This window comes from Haplochromis burtoni, unplaced genomic scaffold (assembly GCF_018398535.1).
Source record: "Haplochromis burtoni strain Fernald_Lab_line unplaced genomic scaffold, NCSU_Asbu1 Contig_190, whole genome shotgun sequence".
NCBI lineage: Eukaryota > Metazoa > Chordata > Actinopteri > Cichliformes > Cichlidae > Haplochromis > Haplochromis burtoni.
The window spans coordinates 681,938-693,256 of NW_024582551.1; the positions used below are offsets into that span (position 1 = coordinate 681,938).

General features: G+C 49.4%; 2 protein-coding genes across 6 annotated transcripts in view; one reads left to right on the plus strand and one right to left on the minus strand.

Moving 5' to 3' along the window:
• Window positions 1-445: 445 nt before the first annotated feature.
• LOC102309652 (retinol dehydrogenase 12) lies at window positions 446-7,995 on the minus strand. 2 transcript variants are annotated; one of them, XM_005935887.3, is made up of 7 exons: window positions 6,155-7,995; window positions 4,654-4,788; window positions 3,153-3,344; window positions 2,921-3,082; window positions 2,723-2,842; window positions 2,333-2,537; window positions 446-980 (listed from the first exon to the last, which is right to left on the minus strand). In XM_005935887.3, the coding sequence occupies exons 1-7, from the start codon at window positions 6,291-6,293 to the stop codon at window positions 875-877; spliced, it is 1,059 nt and encodes a 352-aa protein (XP_005935949.1). In that variant the 5' UTR covers window positions 6,294-7,995; the 3' UTR covers window positions 446-874. The 2 variants fall into 2 exon arrangements, with proteins under 2 accessions (XP_005935949.1, XP_042081881.1); XM_042225947.1 differs by lacking the exon at window positions 6,155-7,995 and adding an exon at window positions 3,465-3,528 and having other exon boundaries at window positions 4,654-4,713.
• Window positions 7,996-8,131: 136 nt separating this feature from the next.
• The window catches only part of pogzb (pogo transposable element derived with ZNF domain b), a 17,251-nt gene continuing 14,063 nt past the window's right edge, over window positions 8,132-11,319 (plus strand). For 2 of the 4 annotated variants that reach the window (XM_042225943.1, XM_042225946.1), the window contains exons 1-4: window positions 8,132-8,440; window positions 9,553-9,671; window positions 9,808-9,888; window positions 10,388-10,611. In XM_042225943.1, coding sequence (XP_042081877.1) covers window positions 9,557-9,671; window positions 9,808-9,888; window positions 10,388-10,611 — 420 coding nt within the window. In that variant the 5' untranslated portion in view covers window positions 8,132-8,440; window positions 9,553-9,556. Of the gene's footprint in view, window positions 8,441-9,160; window positions 9,446-9,552; window positions 9,672-9,807; window positions 9,889-10,387; window positions 10,612-11,319 lie in introns of those variants that run through there. The other 2 variants (XM_042225944.1, XM_042225945.1) reach the window with 2 other exon arrangements.

The window sequence follows — 11,319 nt, forward strand, 5'->3', positions numbered from 1 at the left end:
ATAAAGAGAACATCCCAGCAGCAGCTGTGGTGGTGGTCCGACTCGCTGTAACTGAGGGAACCATGAATGCTGCTCTGAGGAGGAAGTATTTACAGGCTAGCTTTGTTTGATGATCTGAAACATGAAGAAGAAATCATGGAGGGCCAGTTTAGCATATGCACCAAAACACGACACGGATGAGAAGGTAAGACGGATATTTAAGGGTGAAAGCCGGCGGTAGGATCTCATTATTTTCTTATTACTGAGCAAGGATCGGTGTCACTGCAAGAATCCCAAAGCTGAAAAATGAACCCTTCTGGAGCACTCTGACCCTGTGATACCAAGAAGAGCTGGAACCACGCGTAAGAAATGAGGCCTCATTTATTGGAAAGAAAGGTGCTCGCCAAGCTCCACCCACAGAGCATTCTGGATTTATTATTACTGAATCTATCAAACACACACAGAGTATAGAAACAGTCAAACTGTCTTTAATAACACCCAAAGCTTCACGTCCACACAGCTGAACTCCACACATCACCAACCAGTAAAGAGGAGGACACAGGAAGTCAGCGAAAGCATCAAAAGAGGAAAGCATGAAGATACGTGATGGAATAATAAACATACAATGGAGAAAAAACGAAGGAAAAGTCAGGAAATATTTAGGGAGCAGTGAGGGGACAGTGAGGGGACAGTCGGGGGACATGGAGGTTTATGTTGCACATGAGAGTCCAGGTTCTGGAGGACAGGACAAATATCAGCAGCTGGAACATCTGGGACTCAAACGGGGCAACAACACAGAGCTTCATTTGTCTCTACAAGAGGTAAATCTGTTTGTTTCTGTTCTCATTTGTCCGCAGTCTGCAGCTCCATTGCTTCGTGTGTCAGAGGTTAAAGGTCAGCAGGTGTTCTTCAGTCCGACCAGACGTGTGCTCACCTCCCACAGTTTTCTTGCCACCACATCGTCCTGTCCCTCTGGAGCAGTTTCTTTCTCTGCACAGTCGCTGCAAACACAGATATGAACATTGAACAAGTGACTCAGTTTAATGTGTTTAAAATGGAAATAACCCCAGAAAAGCTCTGCAATGTTTGAACGTGTCTTTGTTCATCAATCAACCTGAAGTTCAAAACCTGCAGCTCTTCTAACGTCCAGGTTCAAAGTTTGCATCGTTGCCTCTTTGACCGACAAGTGGATGCTGACACAGGCAGCTGTAGCTGCTCGCTGCCTGCAGGGGCGACCTGGACCTCTGCTCTGTGTTTGTGCTGTCGGAGCCTCATTTTTAATGACATCGTCTGACCAATAATATGGCCGCTGTTAGGTTAATGTCCAAGAAGGCGGAGCTCTGGTTTAGGTGAGTGAAATTTGTGGGTTTTAATTGGATGTTAGTGTTGCGGCTCTTCCAACCAATGGCCGCGGCAGGCTAAACATGAGGACCCTGATGACGCGCAACAATTAACGCACAAAACACTTCTGTATCATTTGCTTCTTTATTTACACATGCCACTGTCCAAACTACAAATCAGCACATGGGAACAACTATCAAACAAACGCACAGACTGCACAAGCAAATAACTGCAACTTACGAATAAATGCACTAGCTACTATGTCAAAATTACAAACTGGTCTATGGCAGCAATTAGTGCACAACTATACAAACACCATCAAGTTACAGTCCAATATATCAAATCATTCAAATTGTGCTCAAGTATGTTGCGCTATGTTGCGACATGTTGCGGTCAACAGAAAGTTTTGCCTCGTGCTCACCCTACCTTCTGCTCATCACATCAGGTGCTGTGTACAAGTGAGTGCAACCACATTTATTATACCACACCCATGAGACACGCCCCACACCCATGCACCAATACAGTGAGTCCATTTAAACCAACCCATTTAGTCAGACGGAAACAACTCATATGGCTCCTACAGTTAGTGCTTAGCAGGTATCTGTGTCAGTGTGATAGCCTCTCACAGCCTGCGGATGCATGCTGACAGTCAAGCTAGCGAGCATCAGCTGAAACAAAGTAGTCCACCCTGTCGCTGGCAGGCAGAAACGCAGAGGGCTTCAGTAACATCATTTTAAAAAGTTATTCCATTTATTCGAACGTGTTTACTACTTAAAGCTGAGAGAGGAGAAATCTCATGAAAGGAAACAGAGAAATGACAGGAAGTGAAAACTCTGATCTCAGAACGGTTTTATTTGTTTACCATTCAGCAGCTCAGACACGCCCACATTTATTATCAGAGCTGTCTACTCTTGTTTTACCTGAATTCTGCTCCTCGGACTTTAACACTTTGAGATGCTCAGGGAACAGAAAGAGGCACAGGTGTTTCTTTGGCCCCTCCCCTGCCTCCTACCTGAAGTAGCATCCAGACAGCTCCTCCAGGCCCGGCGTCACAGCGCAGTACAGGCTGGTCTGGCAGCCCTCCCACGGAGTCTTCATGAGCAGCAGGGATGGGAGCTTCAGCAGCAGCCCGACCAGGGGGAACCAACCCTCCACATGGCGACCCAGCTCGGTCCGGATCACGCCTGGGTGAAGAGAGAACGACGACACACCAGAGCCTGCAGGAAAGGTGAGGACAGAGTCAGGAGGCGGGTTCACAGGTACTTTCGGGAGCTCGGCGGTCAATCACATCACAGCGCTGAGAGGCGAGATAACCCTTCCTCCCGTCAAACCATTTTACAGTAGGGACCTCTGAGGCTACGGGGAGCTCTGAGCGTTTGTGGCGTTCAGTGTTTGTGGGGACCTGAGAGACGTCGGGCCAGCTCTCTGGAGAAGAGGATGTTAGCCAGTTTGCTCTGTCTGTAGCTCTCCAGAGCGCCGTACGGCCTCCGGCTGAAGAACAGATCGTCAAAGTCAATACGACCTGTAAAAAACACATGAGGTGTTAAAGAAACAACGCAAACATCATCAGCACTGAGATCTTTTAAGGGGTTGGGGGTACCTCCACGGTGGGCAACGGAGGACACGTTGACCACACGGCTGGGGGAGGAGCTCTTCAGCTTCGGCAGCAGCAGATTAGTGAGCAGGAAGTGACCCAGATGGTTGACCGCCAGCTGTGTCTCAAAGTTGTCCTCGGTCAGCTGTTTTGGACACATCATCACTCCTGCAGACAGACGGATGCTCAGAACGACAAAAAGACGAACGGGCATTCACCTGTTCACAGGTGCGCTCACCTGCATTGTTGATGAGGATGTCCAGCCTTTCTTCGCTGTCCAGGAAATCTTTAGCAAACTGTCTAATGGAGTACGTGGAAGCGAGGTCCAGGTGTCTGATCACCACGTTACCGTTTCCTGTCGACCGGCGGATTTCCTCAGCCGCCCGTTCTGCCCGGGTCAGGTCCCTGCACGCCATCACCACCCGGGCTCCTTAATGCAGTAACAAGTGACAAACACATCAGCGTCCGCTGTGCACTCTGCATGGGAACAAAACGTCTTTCTAAATCTGAGCAAGCAGCGAGCACGCTGCCACGGGAACGTGACACTCACAGAGAAACGCCCAGATCCGCCCACTGACACGACCGCTGTGGGCGAACCTCCACCCGCCCGACTCCTGCTAAACAGGTGACAACAGATTTAAGAGCTGCCGAGTCTGTGATTCTGTTTATTTTCCGCTGGGTTTTATTGCAGAGTGTAAACACAAAACATGATTTTATTTTATATGCTGGAACATGCAGTTGAAATAATTTCATTTTTGCTTGATGCGTAAAGTTAAAAGGTTAAAACTCATAAAACAACAAAGAGATTTTTACATTTCATTCAAATTTATATGAAGACAAAATGTACTGAAAGGTCGATTCAGTTTATTTTATATTCAGCTTGTGTATTAATCTTTTGAAAAGCAACTAAGTAATAAAGTAACTAAGTAAGTAATCAGTAATTAGTAACTAATTGCTTTCTTAAAGTAAGTGGTGAGGTGAAACATGTACAGACTTCAGCTTTCACGAGAACAGAAAGAAGAGTTTCTGTTCCTGGAGTGGGAAACATGGCGGCAGCAATCGGACGCGCCCAGGCCTCGGCTGCTGAGCCAGGATTAGTCGCCCTCGCGCACATCTCGTCTTCTTTCATGACCTTCTAGAAATGCTTTGAACTGTTACAGATGTCGAATGACTTTCAATCACATTTGAGTGAAACGAAGAAAGGTTTCCACAGCTGAGCACCATGTTCACTAAAGAACAGCCAATCAAATCAGTGGATCAGTGTTTAAAATAATCAATGCACCAAACAGCTCAGCAGCACCAAGAACCTTAACGACCACAGAAGACACTGAAGTGGAAGATTACAGAATTATTTCCATGGTAAGAAAAACAACTTCACAGCATCTAAAAGGCCTGAAACGCTGTGCAGGACGATCACTGCGATGCTTTCATGGATGGAGATACAACAAGGTGCAGACCTTCTTGTATCGATCAGACTTTAAAACAAGCGCTTTCTGAAAACCGTCTTTGGACATGTGAAACTGAGATGAAGCTGTATCAGGAGGATGGAGAGAAAAGGGTGGAGGCAGTGTTATGGCGTGGGAATGTTTGGCTGAATCACAGGTGTTTCTCAGATTACAATAACACGCCCACAACATGGGACTGTAGTGTTTCCCTGTCAGCAGCTTCTAAAGCTTCGTCCTTTCTTGTAGGAGACATTCGAGTGTTCGGGCAGTAAGACGGGATCAAACCGGGCTGACCTCGGCGTGCCAGATCTCTGCTCGTCTCTTTGCCGATGCCAGCGTTTGCTCCAGTGATCACAACTGTTCTCCCATCCAGACGAACCGAACAGCGACAAACTCCACCTGCGATCCACTTCCTCAACACCGCCACGCCTGCAGACACACACACACTCTCTGTCAGTACGGCAGCAGTGGGGCGAGGCCTGGATCTGTTATTTCTGTGAGAAACTCAGCATTTGTATTTCTTCATGAACTCTTCGAGGAACGCTGACATTAACCTGCCTGCATCAAAACTGACTCTGCGTGTAAGCTCACAGCAGCAGCAGCGGCTCCAGCTGTGGATCTGGACCCCGAATGCAGAACAACAAGAATGTATTTGTCTGCATTAGGGATGGGTACCGGTGTCCGGTGCCATGATGGCACCGGTTCTGACATAAACGGTAGTAACCAGACCGAAAAGCAGCGCACATTTCGGTGCTTTATTTCGGTGCTTTTTTTTCCTGAGCTGTGATACACTTCTAGCCAATCATTTTATGTTTCCGAGGATAGTAGGCGGGGCCAGGTACGTACGTTCTTTTAGAGCAGAGCTACAGATTAAAAATGCCCAAGGCGAAGCGGTCAAAGTCTGGCTGTACTTCACAGCAAAAGATGCAAACTCAGCAGCCTGCAACAAGTGCTTTAAGCTGATACTGTCAAAGGAGGTTACACCTCGAATCCGATGAAACACCTGGCGACGCATAGCGTTTTTTTTAAAAGCCGAGAAATGCGCCGTATTTGATAGCTTGCTGCGAGACCTCACACCGAGCACATCTACTGCGGGTGTGGTGCCTGTTATCGGACCCGGAGTTAGCAACATCCCCCAAAACCCGAAGAGGAGAGTCCTGGCCCCTAGCCCTGCCAGTGTAGCAGAAATGATGAGGATGATGATGCAGCAGCAGCCGTTCTTCTCTGCGTGAGTAGCTTCATGTTGTTCGTGTGTAATTTACGTTGAGTAGGCTAACCACGTTATTACATTAATGCATGTAAGGTGAACTAGCAAACATCATCATAGCTACATGCGGCTGTCTTCTTGTTTGATGGCAGATACTCCCTTCACCCTGGCCAAAAAGGCTAAAATGACCAAAGAAAAAGTGGAAAACAGCTGAACATGAGAGGTTTTTGGACAAAGTTTGTGTTTTTTTCCATTGTTTAAGCACTGCTTCCAGCCAAGAGTGATACCATATATGCCCCATAGCTGCAGAAAAGGCTAACATTGTTATCTTTTTACAAAAAACAGCTGAACATGAGAGGTTTTTGGACAAATTTTGTGTTCTCCATTCTTTAAGCACCGGTTAGAGCACCGTTTAAGCACCGGCACCGTTTCAAAAGTACCGATTTGGCACCGGTATCAGATAAAACCTAAACGATACCCATCCCTAGTCTGCATGCAGGTCAGTGCCTCTCAGTCTGTATTATTAACTGAGACATTATTTGGGCTGTAATGTAACACTGTTTGAATTAATGAGAAGTTAAATCTTACAGATCAGCGTGACTCCCAGCAGAGCTCCAGATCTCAGCATCAGGCAGCCCTGACTTTCCTCTCCCTGGGCCGGGTCTGAGCTGCCGCCGCCACCGGGCCACGGCAGCACCAGGAAGCTCCCAGAATGTGCAGCTTTCATCCCTGCAGGTCAGAACAGACTGAGAGGAAGCTAAACCAGACGGAGGAAGGAGGATTAACAGATTAGAGGAGATTATCCAGCACAGAGCTGCTCTGGAATCAGTTCCACAAACCACCAATCTCTGCCATGGGCAGGAAAAAGAAACTGTTAGTGATGACAGTCGGTCGGCACCTCCAGCAGCAGGACACGGGGGCTCCCCGAGGATGCGCTCTTCACTCTGCTGACCCACGACTGCACACCATCACACAACTGCTTCCTCAAGTTTGCAGACTACACAACTGTGGTAGGTCACATCAGCAACAACCATGAGACCTACGACAGGAGTGAAGTTAAACATCTGGCTGAGTCCCTGAACGTGGAGAAGACCAAGGAGATCATCATAGACCAGGAGAACTCACACCCTGCACACCCCACTGACCATCAGTGGTGCTGCTGTGGAGAGAGTAAGCAGCACCAAGTTCCTGGGTGTGCACATCTCAGAAGTTCTCTCCTGGTCAAAGAACACAGCATCATGGTCAGTAAAGCCCAACAGTGACTCTACTTCCTGCTCAAACTGAGGAGAGCGAGAGCCTCGACCCCCACGATGAGCACCTTCTACAGAGGCATCCTCACCAGCTGCATCACCGTGTGGTACGGCTGCTGCACTGGGTCTGCAGGAAACAGCTACAGCTAGCAGTGAGAGCAGAGAGAGGATCGTGGGTGCTTCTCTTCGCTCTCTCCAGGACATCTACTGCACCCGCCTCACCCAAAAAGCTCTCTGCGTCACAGGTGACTCCACCCATCCGTCCAACAGCTTCTTCAGTTTGCTGCCATCAGGAAGGAGACTGAAGAGCCTCGGGGCCAGAACCAGCAGACTGAGAGACAGCTTCATCCATCAGGCCGTCAGGATGCTGAACCTGTCGACCAGACCTGCACCCACGTCTTCCCTCTGACCCACAGTGCCCACAAACACTCGCATTGTGTTGGACACTTGTGTGTATAAGACTTTCATGTTGTTTAGTGTAACGCTGAGGGCCACGGGAGCCCTGCAGGTTCCTGTGTGTGACCTGTACATGTAGTTTTTGACAATAACGTTGACTTCAGAGGGCCCGGTGGCGCCAGTGTCCGGCAGCCTCGCCTCTGTCAGTGCACCCCAGGGTGGCTGTGGCTACAATGTAGCTGCCATCACCAGTGTGTAAATGGGTGGATGACTGGATATGTAAAGCGCTTTGGGGTCCTTAGGGACTAGTAAAGCGCTATATAAATACAGGCCATTTACCATTTATTTACTTCGATGACGCGCTGCTCTTTGGTAAACAATAAAATGAAACGAAATCAGAATAAAATCGCTACATAATACATATAACAGTCCTGCTCTCAGCGCGAGTTTCATCTGCTCTGTTAGTAAACTCTACTAACCAAAGTCTAATTTAAAGGTCTGCAGATCCACATCAGCACTCTGTGGGTGTGTGCTTCAGAAACACGGGGACAAAAACGGCCCGTTATACTGCCAGGGCTAGTTATTTTATGAAACCTTCTCTTTGCTCTAAACTGAAAATGATTCAGAAAATATACATTTTAGATTTACGTGATTTGTTATGCTCAAGATTTGTCTGGAAAACTTCTGGTTCATTATGACATCACAGCGTGTCACAGGAAGTTCTGTGCGCGTGCTACTGTGTTGAGACCTGGCTGAAAGGTGAGCCTCACCTGTGTGAGGTACTTTTTTCTGAAGCACAAACACCTGAAAAAATAAACTCGTTTTTATTTTACGACGCGCTTTTTCAGCTCGTGACGTCACGGACATTGGTCACGCCCCATCAAAACAAAACAAAAAGAAGATGGCGCCCTGGCCCAAGCGTGGCGGCGGTCCTGGCGCCCGTCGGCCCCCGCTGACCGGCCGCGGAGCCCGCTGTCCCCCGGCCCGGTAATCCGGTCTGCTCGCCTCTATCCTGACGGCCGCGGCTCGGTTCAGCTCCTCCACAAAGATTCCACTGACCAATGAGCTGCAGGCCACCTGAACAGGAAGTGACGGGTCTGTGCGGACCAATCTGCAGATGTAAAACGGCAGCGGGCGGAAGGCCCGCCCCCTGACTGTCGAACCGGAGCGCGCTTCGAGAAAAGCCGTGCGAACCCGTCCGAGCTCCGCGGTGCCGCTCCAGTTTCAGGTAAGCCCGGCCCGGCACGGCTTGTCCCGGCGTCACACGCAGGCCCCGCTGAAGCTTTCGGAAGGCGCTCGGCGTGCAGCGACGAGCTGTCCCCGGCGGGGCGGTGCAGAGCAGACGGGGTGCGCGCTGCGTGCTGAGCTCTGGTCCTGACCGAGAGCCCGGTGACCCGGCTCGGCTCAGCTGGGCCCGCTCGGCCTGTAGGTTCGGGTCCCCGCCGACAGGCGCGTCTCAGCCGGGTTGAAAGGAACAAAAACCCGGAGAGCGGGCCGAGCGCCCCCTGTGGCGGCAGCTGCCATTACACCTGCAACTACAGCTGATTAAACCCAACTTTATTTAAAAAGGTTTACCGACGTCAGAGTTTGTGCAGAGCTGCTGTTGTTTAACTTCACCGTCAGCTGAGCGAATGAAGGCCAGCCTTTGTTAATCACACCACTACTTTATTTAAAATAAGAGCCGTGACAAAGAGACAGAGCACAAACGGCAGCAACAGAAGGCATCGAAACGTCACAGTGACCGGAAGTCTGTCCACACTAACGCCGCTGCCGTGATTGTGCGCGTGATCAGCGGGGTCAGGTCATCCTGATCAGCGTGTTCGGCAAACGCAGGTGTTTGACTGGAGTGCACAGGTGTCCTCATTTAAATCATAAATGTTTTAAATCAACCGACTTCTGTTCAAACCGGGACTGAACTGCGCAGCTGTGAGGTTCACTGACACAAACATCAGCGTCTGTGATGCTGATCAAACCTGATGGACCCGTCCTCAGGCTGTGGACGCACCACAGAGTCTTTCAGCTGATTTGTCCCTGAAGGACATGTCTGTTTGTAGTTTTTGGTTTAATGTCACTGTGGTAACGCTGAGAGACGACTCCGCCTTTCTCTCATTGGTCTTTGGGCTCACAGGTGTTCTCTGAAACTAAACGCACTCGAGTATTTACAGCTAAAGTTACCTGTGAAAAGATCACCTGCTCACCTGGCTCTCAGGTTAAATATAACTCTAAGCTGCAGGTGTGCAGTACCAGTGTACCAATGTCATGTGACGTAGTGGAAATGCTGCTGGTCAGATTTTTCTTTTATCGTGGTTACAATGATGGTTTCTCTGGTGGTTTCCATAGCAACATGGATACAGAGCTGTTTATGGAGTGTGAGGAGGAGGAGCTGGAGCCATGGCAACAGGTGGATGACAGTGTGGAGGAAGATGACATGGACTTCATGGACAACTATGGAGAGCCAGGTGAGTCTCAGAACCAGGTCCAAACTCTAAAACCAGTTCTGGACACTCTGGACCTGAGTCAAACCCTAGAACCAGACTCTCTCTCTCTCTCTCTCTCTCTCTCTCTCTCTCTCTCTCTCTCTCTCTCTCCATGTAGTGGAGGATTCTCCATCTCCACTCCCAGTCTCTGAGACTCCACCTCCAAGGACCCCCCCACCCATCACATCTGCTGCAACAGGTATGTGTTCGGTGTTTCTTTGATTAGCCGATGACACAACAGGAGCCCCAGACGGTGTCTTCACTTGGATGCTTAGATCAGTTGTGTTACTGTAGACTCTGACAGCATGACTGTTGACTGTGTGATCTAGCACGAGATGAATAAAGCTGAGTTTACAGGTGTCGTCAGGTTCAGGTGTTGAGTGTGGCCGCTCTCTGTCTGATGTTCGTGTGTCAGAGCAGCAGAGCTAACACAGTGTGGAGGAAAGTGGCAGCAAAGGGTCAGCAGGTCAAAGGTAAAAGCAGCAGACCTCTTCTCTGGGACAGGCAGAGCTTCAGCAGCTTTGTTGGAGAACCAAACGTGACGATGTCTGAAGCTGATCCTGGAACAGCCTGAAGCAGCAGAGACGCGGTGCTGTGAGCTGAAGGTGTTCCTGGATGTGGAGGAGCAGTCTGTGCTTCCGTGTCCCTCCGTAAAAGCTTTCACCGAGTCCTTCTGCTAACCTTTCTCTCTTCTTCAGCTTCATCACCTGCCCAGGTCGTCTCCTCTTCCTCTGTGATACCTCCTTCCTCTGTCGTTACCGCCTCCTCCTCTGCCCCGCGCCTCCCTGTTGCCTCCACGGCCCCACGCCTGATGGCTCAAGCTCCACCACTCATCCTGACTCAGACAGCGGGTGGAACGTTCCTACTTCCAGCGGCCGCCGGCACTGGCAGCAGCCAGCCCATCCTGCTCACCACTACACAGGTATGGAAATCAAACGCACCCTGTGCTTCAGCAGGTCAGCCAGGCCGAACGCTCCTCTGTGAAATGAGTAAAACGTGAGAATAACGAGTAACATAACGTGAAACACACATGTGTACTCTAGCATAATAAATTAAACCATGAACAATAATCCAGAGTTTAGGCTCCACCCTTTAAACCGCTGCAGGCAGTCAGGCTGTCGGAACAGTGATTTAGTGTTTTGCTCACGATTATTTTAAATCATAATCTTGGTTATTTTGTTTTGGTCACTAAGCCACTCCCTCGGCTGGTCGAGGGCCAGTGTCCTGCAGGTTGTGGACGTGTCCTCGAGCCAACACAGCTGATTTAAATGGCTACATTACCTCCTCAACACACCTGTACTAATCATTTAGTTCAGGTGTGTTAGCCCAGGGTGAGGTCTAAAACCCACAGGACACCGGCCCTTGGAGATCCCCACCCTGATGTAAAACGTGGGTGCAGCATTTTAAACCTGCATTCTTTCTCATGCCCAGCAGGGGGCGCTGTGAAAAGCGGTCTGTGAGGAAATCCTCTTGCTCAGCTGAGTAAACTCTCTCCTGGTTCAGTGCGACTCTGGTGGTTAGGGCTGGGTTTTGATAATCGATTTATTGATTAAAATTGATTCTAGCTTGGATAACGTGATATTGATTCATTAAAATCCTGAATAGATTTATTTTAGGTTCAACCTGAGAT

Coding starts and splice junctions, on each gene's coding strand:
- LOC102309652 (XM_005935887.3), bottom strand. CDS start 6,293: ATGAAAGCTGCACATTCTGGGAGCTTCCTGGTGCTGCCGTGGCCCGGT. Junction 4,789..6,154: donor GCTGGGAGTCACGCTGATCT/GTAAGATTTAAC, acceptor GTGTGTCTGCAG/GCGTGGCGGTGTTGAGGAAG. Junction 2,538..2,722: donor GCTGGCCCGACGTCTCTCAG/GTCCCCACAAAC, acceptor CCTTTCCTGCAG/GCTCTGGTGTGTCGTCGTTC.